At 41.3% G+C, this 17,815-nt stretch overlaps 1 protein-coding gene across 1 annotated transcript; it reads left to right on the top strand.

Annotated features, from left to right (window-relative positions):
- The first annotated feature begins 348 nt into the window (after window positions 1-348).
- On the top strand, window positions 349-11,411 carry LOC126474530 (prolactin-releasing peptide receptor-like). The gene is made up of 4 exons (XM_050102001.1): window positions 349-399; window positions 5,508-5,526; window positions 10,075-11,040; window positions 11,158-11,411. Exons 1-4 carry the CDS (start codon window positions 349-351, stop codon window positions 11,409-11,411), a joined length of 1,290 nt encoding a protein of 429 aa, XP_049957958.1.
- Window positions 11,412-17,815: the final 6,404 nt, after the last annotated feature.

The following is a 17,815-nucleotide window of genomic DNA, read 5'->3' as shown; positions in this document are numbered from 1 at the left end:
AAGATTGTAGAAGAGTTAGTTTTAGACAGATTTGGCAGATGACGGACCAAAATTGCTGCCCAGTCAGTTACAGCACTATAGACACAGAATGAGATTTTCACTCTGCAGCGAAATGTGCGCTGATATGAAACTTCCTGGCAGATTAAAACTGTGAGCCCGACCGAGACTCGAACTCGGGACATTTGCCTTTCGCGGGCAAGTGCTTCGGTAGCTCAGATGGTACAGCAATTGCCCGCGAAAGGCAAAGGTCCCGAGTTCGAGTCTCGGTCGGGCACACAGTTTTAATCTCCCAGGAAGTTTCACTATAGACACAGCAACGATCCTGGTATCTGTGTGACTAAACCCGTCATGTGGTCCAACTTCTGTCTTTCTGTCGAGAAGCAGCTGCCTCACTGCTCCGTACGCCAGGCTACTTAAGAAATGCCAAGATGCCGGATAATAGAGAGATTTTTAAACTTAACGTAAATTTTAACTTGATTAAATATTGTAATTTGTTGTAAATTGCAATTGATAATGATTTAAGTAAGTTGCCTATTACCTAAATAAAACTGGAAAAGCCGGCCGGTGTGGCTGGGCGGTTCTAGGAGCTTCAGTCAGGACCCGGGCGACCGCTACGGTCGCAGGTTCGAATTCTGCCTCGGGCATGGATGTGTGTGATGTCCTTAGGTTAGTTAGGTTTAAGTAGTTCTGAGTCCTAGGGGACTGATGACCTGAGATGGTAAGTCCCATAGTGCTCAGAGCCATTTGAACCATTTTTGAAACTGGAAAAAATAATTAAATTTAAATATCGCGTAAATGTGATGCGCTGTCAGATGCATAAAAACTTTGTTCTGTGCTCTTTGGAGGTCAGTACACGGAAAAAAATCAGAGGAAATGAACACTTACGACTTTCGTAATTAATGTGGAGCGTAAGTCTGTGATTTGTGTTTGAGGGTTTTTCAGGTTATTTCTAGTATACTGTTCTATAGTGACTGATGGGATTAAAAAGATGTTTGTAAAAAGAAACGCGTAATGTTCGGATGCAGCATTAGTGGTGTCCTGCTTGGCACAGTCACGTCGTTCAAATCTCTGGACGTAACATCACAAAGCGATGTAAAATTGAACGAGCATGTGAGGGTTGTGGTAGGGAAGGTGAATGGTCGACTTCAGTTTATTGGGAGAATTTTAGAAAAGTAATGTTCATCTGTAAAGGGGATTGCATATAGGACGCTAACGTAACCTATTCTTGAGTGCCGTTCGTTTCGGTACCGCAGCAGGTCGGACTGAAAAGGTCATCGAAGGAGTTTAGAGGCAGCTGCTAGATTTTTTACCGGTGGGTTACAAAACCGGTATTTGAAACTGATTGCAGGATGATCCTCCTGCCGCAGTATACATTTCGCATAAGTACCACGAAGAAAAGATCTGAGAAATTAAGGCTCATACGGAGGCACATAGATAGTTGTTTTCCCTCGCTCTGTTTGCTAGTGGAACAGGAAGGGAAACGACTAGTAGTGCTGCAGAGTACCCACTACCACTGACCGTATGGAGGCTTGCAGTCTTTTTATGTAGATGTAGATGCAGACCGTAAAATATGCAAAATACGGCTTTGACTTAATTGGACTTGGGAGTTCAGAAGTTTTCACACCAGTACATCGTCTACTTAAAATCTTTTATCTCAGTCTGTTTCTATAGGTACAATATCATACGTTAATTTATTCATATGGGACATTTTACTGAGAGAACAGCATGATTACACTACTTATGTAATCAGCTCTCGCAAAAGTATTCATCAGAACCATGTGACGATTATTTTTGTTGCATTCACTTCGTTGAAATTGTCCTGTGAATTTCCGCAGATTTTTTAACTGTTTGATATTTGGTTGAAGTAAATACTAAACCATCGAAGAAAGCGGTGATCAATATCACAATGACAAATTCTGTGTTAGAATTATTATTCAAGTTTCGAAAGATTTTATTATTATAAGAATGGAGATGGCAGAAGTGCTTTTCTTTCTTTTGATAGATTGTATAAATGCTGGATTTTGTTTATGTTTTATGAAATTAAGCAATTGTAATTATAAGAAAAAGAGACAATGTTTTCTGTTTGTTGTTTATTATTCAGGCGTTGTATATGAGATTATTTAATAAAAAATAAAGAAATAAAATCAGATATGCCTCTTACTCTAGTTAGCTCGTGCGCTTGCGACGCCCATCGGTCAACGCAACGTGTAATGCTATTTGTTTCTCTTCTTCATATCCTAGCGGCTGCCGACGACATATATTATATCAGCAGAAATCATTTAGTTTCATTATTATTTTCTATTCTCATGACTTCCAAGTATAAACACTTCTGCAATAACGGTACGAAAAATGGAATCCTTAAACTGCCATTAAAACCTAAGGAAGTTGAGAAGGGAACTCTGATGGTTGCGAAATACAGCACAGAATAATGTCTATCATAGCATGGTCATTGATGAAATTTACGATTTGACGAAGTCTAAAAGGAATCAATTGACATGTAACGAGGTATTACATTTAAAAAAAATTGTTTCGTTTCCTTTCAGTGTCCAGGCCTCATACAGACTAAGTAATCTGTTTAAAAACGTGGTTTATACATCACCTAAAAACCTTGTAACCTTCCCGTATAATTATAAAATATAAAATAATGAAATTTGGATAATTCAGTTCTAACGTATGAAAATTTATAAACCTTAACTCATGAAAAACTGATACATTTTGACTTAAGCAGCGCTACGCCATGGCCCTGTGAAATCAGTTTGAATCTGTCCGTGAGAAATAAACTGAAAAATTTTTACCTCTTGATGGTGTCGCCGGATAACACTGTCTATATATCTGCTCGTAAATGGAACAGCTTAGTGGAATGCTGGCCTATCTACTAATACTGGATAGCATTCGTCTGAGATCTGAATTACTAGAAAACCTGACTTTACTTAGTGACAAAGCTGCACAGCTGCTCGTCTGATTATTAAAGAGCGCATGACTATGATCTGACAAAAATTCTGGAATATTTTAATTTAGATAAGTGACTGGATCGGGACTGGCAATGACTTAAGGGGAAATTATACTTTTATAGTTGACTGGTAAAAACAATTATATTCTGAAAATGTTTTAGGCTATTGACAAAGATCTACAATCCGTTACACGTGAAAATTAAATATGTTACAAATCTGGGTCAACTGGTGCTAACGAATCACAAAAGAAAAGATTGAAACAAATTCATATTAACATCTCAGACAAGCGACTTAACTACGTGCATACAAATGAAAGTAATAAAATTTACAATAGATGGTTGACTTAATTGCACTGCTGATTTTTCGTTGTATTAAAAAGTATTCATTTGTTCATCATCATCTCATTCCATGGTATCATTTAGCTCTGCAGCTGATCACAATTATCATTCAGTTGCATATAATAAAATTTTACAATTTGTTCTCCAGTGTGACTTTAACAACTACTAACTGTAAACTGCGCTGTCCCAGCGACAGACGACAACTACACTGTAGCAGCGAGCGACTGCAACTGCGGCAGAGACTGCTCTGACCTGCGACTCTATTGCAGCTCTGTTTTAACAGGGGCAAAGATATTTTATGTCTCAGGCACCGCCTGTGAATTGTAGTTCTAGCAAGTGAGCAGCACATCGAGATTGCATTTGCTCCAGCAGGCTGGTGAACCCCTTACTTACAACCTCAACCGTCACTTTCACAACATCAACACTACATATGACATATACCAAAGCGGTGGCATACACAAAGGTCACTGCTCTGACTGTATGGCGAAATGTATTGGGCAGAAATTTAAAAACGCGATATTAGGAACACACGGAATTAAAAAGGAAAAACCTATGTAGCAAATCCACTTTCTCAGCTCACCTTATGCAAGATAGTCGCAAGGTACACATTTTGGGAAATATTGTACTCCTTCGTACGCATAATGACGAAGGACTACTTTATGAAGATACAGAAATTTTCGCAGCTGTAGGTAATTGCTAGGAAACATACTTCTGTAAGCAGTCAACGATGCGTCCCAGCTATGTCAGTGCCCTCAACAGTTCTTAGATGTCATATGTTTACGCTCGACTTAGACATATCATCCATTGCAACTATTTTATTCTTTTATTAGTCCCAAATTATTACGCTCCATTTTATTTTTAAAAAGTGCAGTTGTAGTTCAGAGACACGCCAGAATATAGCTCTTTTAAGCTAACTCATGTTAACAGTTTGTCGGATTGTACGCTAATATAATGATTACATGCCCATTCTCTCATGACGTCACTGAGTGCAAAACTTTTTTAATTCAGCTTGACTTACTGTTTCGTTTTTAAGTATTTTATCTGGAAAACATGCCACGTAAGTTTTGAAACAAATCAGATAACTTTTTCTAAGCTAAACCTTGTTAACCGTTTTAAAGTTTCGGTAGGTTCACTACGAGGTTAATCTCCACTGTCATTAACACTGAAAAGTGTTTCTTTGTTTCAGAACAGTATATTTTTGGCAACTCTGCACATTCATACAAAATATTCTGTTCACAGCAAAGGTGCACAGAAAAATCTGCGATGTAAGTTAACGAAAAGCCAGCTATCCCTTTACGTATACTCCATTCTAGCTTTTGTGGGTAACATTCAAAAGCGACTGGAGTATGAAATGACCCAGATAACGGTTGCATAGAAAGGTGAGCACTGTTGTGCAGTTTCTACTGATTTCTAGCACAACTGAGAGATGTGAGTGTTAAATTGCAAATTCTAAAATTGAAGTTGGAAAGCCTCCTCCAGCTACACGTCTTTTATTCTGTACACAAGCTCCTGGATGTAGTTTACATACTCCTGGTCTATACTGATATTTGTATACAGTTCACAAATATCTTTTTTCTTTTAATCAGAACTGCAAGAATTGTTTATGCAATGACTCTTTCTATGACGGAATTTATTTGTATGAAACTACTGCATCGTGCGGTAGCGTTCTCGCTTCCCACGCCCGGGTTCCCGGGTTCGATTCCCGGCGGGGTCGGGGATTTTCTCTGCCTCGTGATGGCTGGGTGTTGTGTGCTGTCCTTAGGTTAGTTAGGTTTAAGTAGTTCTAAGTTCTAGGGGACTGATGACCATAGATGTTAAGTCCCATAGTGCTCAGAGCCATTTGAACCATTTGAAACTACTGCAATCTGAGAAAAAAGGACAAAACTCATCTGGCCAATCACGATACATGTTTTTTGTGTTTGCTACCTTCCGCTTCAGGTGAATTCTGGAGCGTTTCGTTCAAGAAAGTCAGCGCTGATTTTCATCTCCATAATTGTTCAGCCGTGCTGATATCTCATTTCTAATAAAATCCATGTTGTTGAGCTGTAAAACACCGTCTCCTTTCTTCAGTAATTTCTTTTCTCATACATTCAAACGGTAAGAAATAAAATATCCGGCATTGCCGTTGACACAGTAAACACGCATTCACTGTGAGCTTCAACGCGAAATTAGCACTGTGTTACAAATGAGTAACCGATGGTGTGTTCTACCTCTGTAGCAAATCCTTGAAGAGTGGTTGTTCTGCATTAGGAATGCAGTCTTCGAAAATAGTATAACCTATACATCATATAAACGCAAGTACCTATTAGTGAAATGTTGTAGTTCCATAACGTGTCAGGTAGAGCTGAGGCTGTATGTATACTCTACGGTCTCATTAATAGCACGATTGTGGTATGCGTCGATGTGTACATCAGTGCCGCAGAAGCCACCTTACAGTATATAGTGGAGGACGTTTTGGGTACGACCAGCATTAGTCCCCTTTCCCATTCCATTCACGAATGTTGCGCTCGGAGAACTAATGACGGTAAGTTTCTGCGTGAGCTCCAATTTCCCATATTGCTCACTTCCTGGGTTGTTTATGGTAGGAATTGATATGAATTACAATCTATGTACTTGACATTGTTTCAGTTTTGGGGGGCGATATTGATTAATATGAAAACAGAAGTAAAAAAAAAAAAAAAAAAATTCAAACAGCCACGATCGCTTTTCGTAGAGCATCTTTTTAGATCACCAGTTTTAGCAAGCTATGTTGCTATCTTCAGATCTGCAAAGCATACACCGAGTCGTGAGCGCAATGTCATCACATAAATCAGGTGTTACGTATCTACATAACATTTTTTACAAAATATGGATATATGAGGTACTTTATGCTTTACACTTTAAAGAACTCGTCCACGTGCACAATGCATCGTATCACATCGTACAAAGACATTTCAATAACATGCAAGGCGTAGTATATCGGCATGTCATAAGTAAAACTAACATTACATAAAATATCCCGCATAGTGGACCGAGTATACATGCTCATGTTTAGTTAACAGCCGAATAAAGACTGCGATTTGGGAGTAAACATTATAGAAGTAAATACAGAAAAAAATTAAAATTCCTAATATAATGTACAGGCCACAATATTATAGATCGAGTAAAAAAATTATGTGACATATCTGTACTGTATTCCTTGTCTTTTAAAACTTGAATGTACTCTTGCGACTTGTTGGTCTACGTATTTAATTTCCACATACCATACGTTTGGCTCCATTACAAATGCATTAAATGATAAATATGAATTTGCTAAACTATCTTTTTTATTTTACAAAAATATGTTTAAATTTAAAGTATTTTTTAAAAATTTAAGAAATATTTTAAAAATGTTATGTGCTCTGACTTGGATGACTCCTTGTATAGTAAAATTGTATGTATGGCATTGTAAACAGTTGTATGCATCTGTATTTGTACTTCTGTTTTATACGATATGGTGTATTTCTGATTGTTATTACTACAGTGCTACCTGGTTGTTAATCACAACATCTATTATGTTTATTCCAGAATCTCATTGTTCATTCAACTGCCAAGCAAACATGAGCATGCATACTCACTGCACTATGCATGATATTTTGTGTAATGGTAGTTTTACTTAAGTTGTGCCGATATACTACACATTGCATGTTCTTGAAATGTCATTGTATGATGTGACAAGATATATTGTGCACAAGGACGAGATTCTTTAAAGTGTAGTGCATAAAGTACGTTGTAGATAGATATTTTATAAAAAAATGTTGTTCAGATGTGTCACATCTGATTTGGATAGCCAAACTGTGCTTATGACTGGGTCCACGCTTTACGGATACGAAGATGGCAACATAGTTTGCCGAAACCGGCAATGTAGACAAATTCTGTACAAAAGCGGTCTTGTCTGTTTGAAGATTTGTACCTCTGTTTTCACTGAATTATAACAGTTAACATACATGTGGTTCACAACGCCTTTCTGCTGAAAATCTGCTGCTACTACAAATAGGACAAAATTTTCCTACAGGGCACAACAAAAATAAAATTGTAGTCAGTTTTATCTGCACAAGTATTTGTAATCATCATCATCAGTGTTCTGCCTAAAGGCAGGTTTTCACATGGTAGTTCTCCAGGCTGTCCAGTCTTCTGCCATCCTCTTCAGGTCTGCGTAATTTCCTCTTCCCTTTATGTCATCTATCACCTTGTATCTCCTTCTTCCTCTCAGTCTTCGCCCACAAACCAATCCTTCCAAATCATCTACTAGCAAGAACTCATTTCTCAATGAATGTCCCAACCAGTTCTTTTTGCTTTCTCTTACAACCTTCAGCAGACATCTTCTCTCACCAACCCTTTCCAATACTCTTTCACTACTCACTCTTTCCATCCAGCTTATTCTCTCCATTCTCCTCCACATTCACATCTCAAATGCTTCTAACCTTTTTTCATCTTCTCGTCTCAGAGTCCATGTTTCTGCCCCATATAGTGCCACACTCCAGACAAAACATTTGGCAAGCCTTTTCCTTAGTCCTTTATCTAATTTTCCACATAAGAGTCTCCTCTTTCTGTTGAATGCCTCCTCCGCTATTGCAATTCGAGTTTTCATCTCCTGGTGACATCTCAAGTCTTCAGTTATTGTGCTTCCGAGATATTTAAATTCACTTACTTGGCTAATGGTAGATTGGCCTATTTTAATATTGGACAGTCTGCGTCTTGTACTGATGACCATACTCTTTGTTTTTGCTGTGTTTATTTGCATCCCATATTCCACATAAGCTTCATTCAAATCTTTGAGCATGTTATTCACTGTCCGCTCACTTTCTGCCACAAATACCATGTCACCAGTATTTTTAAAGGAGCAAAAATAGAAACAATCACGTAGCGTTTTCAAATCTGGTTTTAAAAGACCTCAGAAGCGAATAAAAAATGTTTACCGCCCTGAAGCTTCATAGCTGTCGACATGCAGGAGGGCTGTGATGGATTGCTTCCTGATTCTCCACTGTGGTCCAACCCAAGAGTCCAGCGGGCGAGCTGCACAACAATGAGCGTCACCGGCCTGTGCGGGCGCATGCGTGCGCAGTGGCGTCGCGGCGCTGCGAGACGTGGCCTGGCGCCAGTCGCTCGCCCGCACTCTCGGGAGCCGCCTCGCCTGCTGGCTATACCTGACCGCAACGCGCGTTTACGCGTTCTCGCTCGACTGCGTGCGTACGGCCGCTCAACGCTGCACTCGAACGTTGTGAATTTCTCGCGTGCGTTCTCGGCTGTGCCAATGACGTTCGATTCATGCGGTACAATACATTCTCTCCAGATCAACTTATGGCCATTAATATGTGGTCTTGTGCTATGAATTAAGCCGTTTAAGAATTCTTCAAGTAATATTCATGACCATTGTTTCTGGGCCACAGATGTAGCAAGGAAAATCAAATTTCGAGTAGTAAACTTAGCACCTGTTGTGTGAAACAAAGACCTAAATAATTCCTTTAAGTGCATCGGCGAAAGACAATAAACAATTCTTCCACTCAGTCCTCAGTCATTTTGGACATGATTTGGGAACAGCTCGTGTTATTAACGTGTGGCTGTGTTAAAATCCGGTACCTATAAAATGTGTTCATTCGTACTTTGTGTTTGTCTTAACTCTTAAAACTCTTTCGTATCTAATCAGGATCAAATCGTATTTGTGAGTAGTGTAACTAATGAAACAACTAGTGTACCTAGTGGACCACATAGTGGAATAGCCTACGAGCTACTCCTGTAGTCAGTAGAAAAATACATTTCGATTATTTGAAATATTTTATTAGTCCCAGTAAGATGAAGACATTGTTGTTGTTATAGTTACAAAAACAATAATGAAAAGAATATGAACGGAAGACGCAATAAATTATAGCGTGTAGAAAGAGAAAGCTTATGTGACTTAGTTATTGTCTGCAGAGAGTACCTTGCTGCTTCATTCGCCAGTCTACAGCCTTAGCTAGACGTTTAACAAAATGCTAAGCCATTCGTCGTAATTCATGCTATTATTCGGTAGTAGTAAACCGCGAACTGACATATTTCCCATCAACGTATATTAACGTTATCACGAGTTCAGATCCGTTGCTATATGGGTCACTCACTACTGTAGCTACTATGTTTGCCTGACATATTTATAACATGATTGTGTCAGTAAATTTACGGTAATGTGCGGCTGTATTGTACCTCTGTACCTCTTTATTACGGTGAACATATTTCCATAGATGCAAGAATTATGATATCTGTAGAACGCTTTCGACTGGTGTGAAGGGTCTCTTCTTAATATATCATAGAAGGCGTAGTTGGCATGAATTATTTAGCTAAGCGGAGTTTCCAGTATGGGGCAATGCTCACTGCATAGTACAAACGTAACTGTTATCGTGAAAAACTGACATTTACTAAGGCTTCGGCCGCATAAAGAGCCAGAATGAGTTACACGTTTCAATGAAGAGAATCAGACCAGAAAAAGTATATTTGTGAAACTTTCGCGATTGGGGCTCGAAGACTGTTGGCAATGTATCAGATAGGGGAAGTCATTAATTCTTTAGCGAACCGTAGCTCCCATTTTTGGGTACATAAAAACTATTGTGGAAAACAGACCCTTAATCCTCCTGTATAAAATTAGCCTTCGGACGCGTGAAGATTCAGAGCCAACTACTGCTGCTTTGGAAGAATCAACGGGATACCAACGTTGGAAAGTGTCTTTAGGACAAGTGACTGTTGTCTGATCGGGACTATGAACTTTTCCAGTCCGGCGCCAGTCTCAGCAATCGGCCCTTCCAACACGACAGAGTACAACATCTTCAACGATGTCATCCACAATCGCGCAGTGCAGGTCTTCTTCTGCACTGTGTACATTGGTATCTTCGTGCTGGGCCTCTTCGGTAACGTGCTGGTGTGCTATGTGGTGGGCCGCAACCGTGCCATGCAGACGGTGACCAACCTTTTCATCAGCAATCTCGCCCTCTCCGACATTCTGTTGTGCATGTTGTGCGTGCCCTTCACGCCACTCTACACCTTTCTCGGCACCTGGGTATTCGGCGGCACCTTGTGCCACGTCGTGGCCTTCGCCCAGGGGACCAGCGTCTACATTTCGACGCTGACGCTCACATCGATCGCCGTGGACCGCTTCTTCGTCATCGTGTACCCGTTCAAGCCGCGGATGAGGCTATCGACATGTGTGGCCATCATCTGCAGCATATGGCTGTTCTCGCTGGTGGTGACGCTGCCCTACGGCGTCTACACGGTGCTACGCTCGGACCGGCGCGCCTACTACTGCGAGGAGCACTGGCCGTCGGAGCGCGTGCGCCAGGCGTACGGCGGGCTCACGGCCAGCCTGCAGTTCGTGCTGCCCTTCTTCGTGGTGACCTTTTGCTACGTGAACGTGTCGCTCAAGCTGAGGGACCGCGCGAGAGCCAAGCCCGGCAGAAAGAACTCGCGACGAGAAGAGGCCGACCGCGATCGCAAGCGGCGCACCAATCGCATGCTCATCGCCATGGTGACCATCTTCGGCATCTCTTGGATGCCGCTGACGATCGTGAATCTGACGAACGACGTGTACATGTCGACTGGCCGCTGGGAGTACTTCAATCTTTGCTTCTTCTTGGTGCACGCTATCGCCATGAGCTCCACTTGCTACAACCCGTTCCTGTACGCATGGCTCAATGAGAACTTCCGGAAGGAGTTCAAGCAGGTGCTGCCCTGCTTCGAGCAGTCGGCGACGGCTGCCGCGCAACACGACGGTAGCAACCGGTGCGGGGACGTTGGAGGCGGTGGAGGCCGCGTTAGTGTCGGTGGCGGTGGTGGCAGTGGGGGTAGGAACTCAGTCCGCTCTGCTGGAGCCGCGGATGGCGCTACAGGCTGGAAGGAGCAGCGTGCGTGCAACGGGCACGACGCCCTTGAGACGCTGCTGACGAAGACGCCGCCGCACTGCCGCCTCGATTCGATGCGGCCTCGGTCGGCGGGGCCCGTCCTCGAAGAATTCACGGATCCCGTCTCCACTGGTGCTGAGGCAGCCTCGTACAACGCTGGTGTTAATGAAGTGCACCTCTATCTTGGCTGCACTCATAAGGAGGACGATGTTCTCTGCAGCCCTGTCTTCGACTCGCTGTAGGTAAGCAGTGACGCTCTCCATTGTACTTCTCTAGTATATATGCACCTGGCTCTAGCTCCATTCTCCTTTCCATGTTCTTCCCAATTTTGATCTCTGCCCATAATAAGCAGCTGACCACTATAGATTTGGTCATGAAGTTTATTTCGTTGATGGTAAGCTCTTCAGAGTTGTTAAGCCGTGGTATGTTTCTGTTGAAATTTCCTCTTCACTAGTCGACGTTTCGACTCCTCTGCTGGAGTCTTCTTCAGTATTTTTCTGACGCCATCGTTTGGTTGAAAACTGGAGAACTATTATTTTACGTAAACGTCATTATTTACATACTGGGGGCGATCTGCTTTCGGCCAAACTGCCACTCTTCAGCCATTGTACTGTAAAATTTCTAATTCTACCACAAGAAACGTAAAAGTACAAAATAGGTAATGCTGTGTATGACAAGGTGACTGTGATGTGATGTGTGTTCTCTTTATTATGGGCATCATGTAGGGTGTAATGCGTATAAGTACAGATATTTTTATTTATGGTACCTTATTACACACACAAATTAGTGTGTTGGTTGCTTTTTCTCTGCGTCGAAGAGTTTTCCTGCAAACTACCTGATATTTTCTGAATAGTTGTAAGTGCATCAGTAAGTGGAATACCCCTGTCAGTACATACACTACTGGCCATTAAAATTGCTACACCAAGAAGAAATGCAGCTGATAAACGGGTATTCATTGGACAAATATATTATACTAGAACTGACATGTGATTACATTTTCACGCAATTTGGGTGCATAGATCCTGAGAAATCAGAACCCAGAACAACCACCTCTGGCCGTAATAACGGCCTTAATACACCTGGGCATTGAGTCAACCAGAGCTTGGATGGCGTGTACAGGTACAACTGCCCATGCAGCTTCAACATGATACCACAGTTCATCAAGAGTAGTGACTGGCGTATAGTGACGAGCCAGTTGCTCGGCCACCATTGACCAGACGTTTTCAGTTGGTGAGAGATCGGAAGAACGTGTTGGCCAGGGCAGCAGTCAAACATTTTCTGTATTCAGAAAGGCCCTTACAGGACCTGTAACATGCGGGCGTGGATTATCCTGCTGAAATGTAGGGTTTCGCAGGGAGCGAATGAAGGGCAGAGCCACGGGTCGTAACACATCTGAAATGTAACGTAGACTGTTCAAAGTGCCGTCAATGCGAGCAAGAGGTGACCGAGACGTGTAACTAATGTACCCTCACGCCAGGTGATAAGCCAGTATGGCGATGACGAATTCACGCTTCCAATGTGCGTTCACCGCGATGTTGCCAAACAAGGATGCGACCATCATGATGCTGTAAACAGAACCTGGATTCATCCGAAAAAATGACGTTTTGCCATTCGTGCACCCAGATTCGTCGTTGAGTACACCATCGCAGGCGCTCCTGTCTGTGATGCAGCGTCAAGGGTAACAGCAGCCATGGTCTCCGATCTGATAGTCCATGCTGCTGCAAACGTCGTCCAACTGTTCATGCAGATGGTTGTTGTCTTGCGATCGTCTCCATCTGGTGGCTCAGGGATAGAGACGTGGCTGCACGATCCGTTACATCCATGCGGATAAGATGCCTGTCATCTCGACTGCTAGTGATACGAGGCCGTTGGGATCCAGCACGGCGTTCCGTATTACCCTTCTGAACCCACCGATTCCATATTCTGTCGTCATTGGATCTCGACCAACGCGAGCAGCAGTGTCGCGATACGATAAACCGCAATCGCGATAGGCTACAATCCGACCTTTATCAAAGTCGGAGACGTGATGTTACGCATTTCTCCTCCTTACACGAGGCATCACAACAACGTTGCACCAGGCAACGCCGGTCAACTGCTGTTTGTGTATGAGAAATCGGTTGGAAACTTTGCTCATGTCAGTGCGTTGTAGCTGTCGCCACCGGCGCCAAACTTGTGTGAATGCTCTGAAAAGCTAATCATTTGCATATTACAGCATCTTCTTCCTATCGATTAAATTTCACGTCTGTAGTACGTCATCTTCGTGGTGTAGCCAATGCATCTACAATTTAACATCTGACCTACTCCCATGGGAAAATAAACACTGACTGCTTGTTCTCTCCACATATATTTGGATTTACTAACCAACATAAAAAACATACGAGTTATGATAGCTATAAGTATTAATTTGCAAATGACGTAAATACTGATGTTATATTGGTCAGTACATCGTCCGCAGTCACCGATAGAAATATCTGCACTTCTACTCGTTACACTCTGTATTTTGGGGGCTCCAGGTAAGCGTAGCTAAGGAATCGGACGTGGCAGAATGTGGGGAAGAAATAAGTTCATGGTCTCAGGGAGGAAGGAGGCTGAAATTTCGTTGAAAAAGGACGTTTCAGGGCGAAGGGAATGTGGTATGTGTTGATAGAGGCGTGACAACAGACGTTGGTTCTCAAGGGTAGAGGAGACTGAACTATGTTAGGACTCAAGTTTGCTGGAGATACAGAAGAGCAGAAGGTGTTATATGTGTCTGAGGATATGTACGACGTTCCTGAACTGTTACAGAATACGAACGGGAAAAGGTAGTCAGACGAGGGAAGCAAGTTGGAGTGAATTTCGGAGGAAAGTAGTGTGGCGTTTACTCGTGAAAGGATGTTTTCCCGTGCTTATTCAGAAGAGGTATAGTTATCGAGGAAAAATTCTTCAGAATAGTATAGGCAGACAGTCGTCATTGGATAGGTGATTACAGAGAGTGAAGGAGAGGGGGAATGCTTACCAAAATATTACTGTTGTCATGCTGCCGAGATGCGTCCTGATAATTGTTCGTATTCCTCACGCAAAGTGACCTGGATGCAGGTCTTTCAACTGGAAACTACTTCGGCAATTTGCGTGTCCCTAAGCTGCCCCAGTTACCCGGGGAAAGAGGATCTGCCGTTTAACGTGGAGTCCGAACCACATGTCATTTCTGGCGAATTTTCACATCATAGAGAGATGAATTCTGGATTAAAACCTACCTTCGCTCAGTAGGGGAGGAATCCATTTTATTGGCTCACCCAAAGCTTTTGAGTATGTATTCCACTCTGGCTTTTGAAAGTTCCTATTGTGTACAGGAGCAGATCACACTGAGGAATATGTAGACCGTAGGAGATCAGAATGGGGCGATTTTGACTTCTGCGAAAGTCATGAAGGATCGATTTGATGACAGTTCCGGTACTGCCCCCAGAAGTGCCCGCGACATGCAGAGTACAAGTGTGTCCTCTGTAACCAACTTTTTAGACTTGAATGTGCTCTTTCATTTTGTATCATAATGAAGCTTGAAAATCGTAGGCTTTCGTCAGTTTTGCGACATTTATTCCAGTTTCATCCTGTTCGGCATAGCCTCTTTCATGGCTGTGACAATAGTTGTCTACATACTGTATATTGCAGGATGTTTAGTACCGTAAGTTGTTTGGACCAAGCAGTGTTCGGTGGTTTGTAGATATTTGCTATCTAATGTTTCCAATCTGATTCACCACTACAAATACGTTTATTTATCCGATTTCCCTTTGAGTGTAACTCCAACATAATTTAAGCCACCATTGTAAAGAAAGTTGGCAATGCCATATTAAGAATTATTAATGCTGGACACAAGTTTATAATCAGGAACATGACCTTACTCCCAGAGAGTCTTCTCATCGTCGATGTGTAACTTACAGATTATGATATCCACCAATCCGCTCGCAAGATTTTTATAGTACTTCGCTCTTAATTCTCGTGAGTTTCTCAACAATGAGTTGGCGAACTCCGAGCACGTTTCCAGGTTGCCTCTGAGAATTGTCGTTTGCGTAGGAGGACATACTGGGCGAAATTTTATCTAAACGACCTCTGCGAGAGTTAACCTAATTGGAACTGTCCAGTTAGTTTCCCAAAGAGTACTGCCAGTAGGCAAAACACGTGAAGATGTATTCTAAGGCGAACATATTGTCTGCACATGTGGAGGTCAGCAAAAAACGATTAGCTAGAATGTGGCACATATTAATCTGTGTTAAATGAAATGTATTTCTTGACATCTTGAAAGCAAATGAAATCTTTCTCTCTACAATACTGAAGCTAATAACTGTGTCTGTAGTAAAATAATTTATCTCTTCTCGTTGAATAAAAGCTATCTTTTGCATTTGATTATCAGGAAATAATATAAGACTCATCTTCAAAATGAATTAAAGTCAGCCTACTCTTTTGGGGAAATTTATAGGTATTCATGTATTTCATGAAAGAGTGAGGCCATCTCTGAACCATAGAAGGACTACGAAATGCATGTGGTGGTTAAAGTTAAAAGATCGTTTGTGAAAATTCAGGTGACGCACTCAGTGAGTTACCATTAGGATTGGTACCGTGCCATTTCTTTTCAATCTTGTAAGTCTCATTCATTTATGGGATAAATATGTGTGAGCCTTCAGCTCTACTACTCCTGTTCCAATGAAGTGTTTCTCTCCCAAATTATTAAATGATGAAGGAAAAAACTGAGATTTTTTAGATGAAAGTTTTCTCAGAAAGTCACGTTAATAATGAAATATGATTGTCAAGGAACTGAATTTAATGTAACACGACGACAAGAGAGATAAACCACAATTAGGAAAAACTTGATCCACAATTTACACAAAAGAAAATAATGATTTCTGATGATATCAGATAATTACGCATTCGCGTAGTACGAGACTAGACATATTAGTCGAGTGAAGCGCAAAGAACTGAAAGAAATGACAGCAAATCGATCGCAGGGAGGTCCCCCTCAGCGATATAACATTAGTAAAAGTTCAGATAACACTTCACATAATTAGGCACATTGTTTATTGAAATTACTTGTCATACCTGTATTCAGAATTTTCATTTTCAAATCTTTGTATTTTATAACCGCCTTAGGTACCTCGGCGGTAGGAATCTTGAAATTTTAAACATTTTTATTGGCTGTGATCCAGCTTTAAGCAGTTCAAAAAAGAACCAAATACTTTCAAATGTTCATGCAAAAAATGGCCTTGCAGTGCGGAACCCCGTAGCAGGAATCCTTGCACACGTGTTCATTAATTTCTTAGAAGTAAAATTTTTCAGTAATTTCTCAGAATCAACTTAAGGCATTCTTTCATACGCTAGATACGTCGACGGCATCTTGATCATTTACAAAGGGCCTAACGACGGTATTGATCGACTTTTCAATATCTTCAGCGAGTTTCACGAAAATATTTTTTTCACTTGTGAACGTGGAAATGAGTTTGCTAAGACGTTATTTTACACATGGTGTGATTACATGTAATTACATTCTATTTTTACATACTCGTAATTTATGGAAGTATTCCTATTAAGCATACTGTATTTCAAGCCATGTCGTTATATTTTCTAGGTAATCCATGTAATTTTTTATTCTGAGCAAGATTGCCCTAGTGCATGGTCAATTTGACAAAAATTTTGTGCAACCGATGTGGCTATATATATATATATATATATATATATATATATATATATATATATACAATGTAGTTATAAAAATATGTTATTAGCGTGGGAGTTAGTCAGGTGTAATATTACTAAAAGAATTCCACACGCACAGTTATAGCAATACGCTTATGTTACAACAGCAAGACGATAAGAAGGAAGCCTAAGTATGGCGAGGATAAATGAAATACAATATTCCGCTTGTTTTAAAGACAAAAGTATATAAACTTCCTTTCCGTTTGGCCTCTTTAGTAAAACTTCCGACCAAACATCATTACTTTGATTTTAAATACATGAAATATTTCACAAAGAAAAACAAAATAGAAATTCATATCGTATTACGGTATTCTTTATATTTTACCGTATTTTACGGATCATCAGACGCACTTTTTTCTTCGAAAAATTGCCTCCAAAATTCGGGTGCGTCTTGTACTGGAAATTAATATAAAAATGTGCAGTGTTTGATTTAAAAGTAGAGCCAGTATTAAAAACGGCCGTATATTCGATGCCGCGGGAAGTCTATCTCTACCTGTAACCATTGGATTCAGCTGGCAGCAGCAGTGCACCGATGCGACGAACATGAGCTGCGGCGATTCAAAAGCTTGCTGTCTCGCTCCCGCCTTGCCATCACGAACCCTGAACACTGTCTAACATATGATGCGCCACTGCAGTCTACGATGCCAGTGAACCTGAACTGAACGTGACTTGTATATCGGTAGTAGCTGGTTCAGTAAAGAAACAAATAAAAGGTATTCATATGATGCGGCCTATAAATTGAAAGTAGTAGCATTTACAGAAGAACATGGAAACAGAGCAGTGGAGCGACATTTCGGGTCTCCACCAACAGAAAAGAACCATTCCCGACTGGCGGGCCAGCAAAGAAGAACTGAAAAAAAAGTGAGGAAGACTAAATACTCAAATAGAGGACCGAATGCAAAATAGCCAAAACTAGAAGATGACG

The sequence above is a fragment of the Schistocerca serialis genome, chromosome 4, assembly GCF_023864345.2.
Source record: "Schistocerca serialis cubense isolate TAMUIC-IGC-003099 chromosome 4, iqSchSeri2.2, whole genome shotgun sequence".
Taxonomy (NCBI): domain Eukaryota; kingdom Metazoa; phylum Arthropoda; class Insecta; order Orthoptera; family Acrididae; genus Schistocerca; species Schistocerca serialis.
This window is presented reverse-complemented; position numbering and strand designations above follow the sequence as displayed.

Excerpts from the sequence above, each read along its gene's own strand:
- LOC126474530 (XM_050102001.1), top strand. The coding sequence starts at position 349 with ATGTGGTCCAACTTCTGTCTTTCTGTCGAGAAGCAGCTGCCTCACTGC. Across the intron at positions 11,041-11,157 it reads GGCTGCCGCGCAACACGACG|GCTGGAAGGAGCAGCGTGCG; the intron begins GTAGCAACCGGT and ends ATGGCGCTACAG.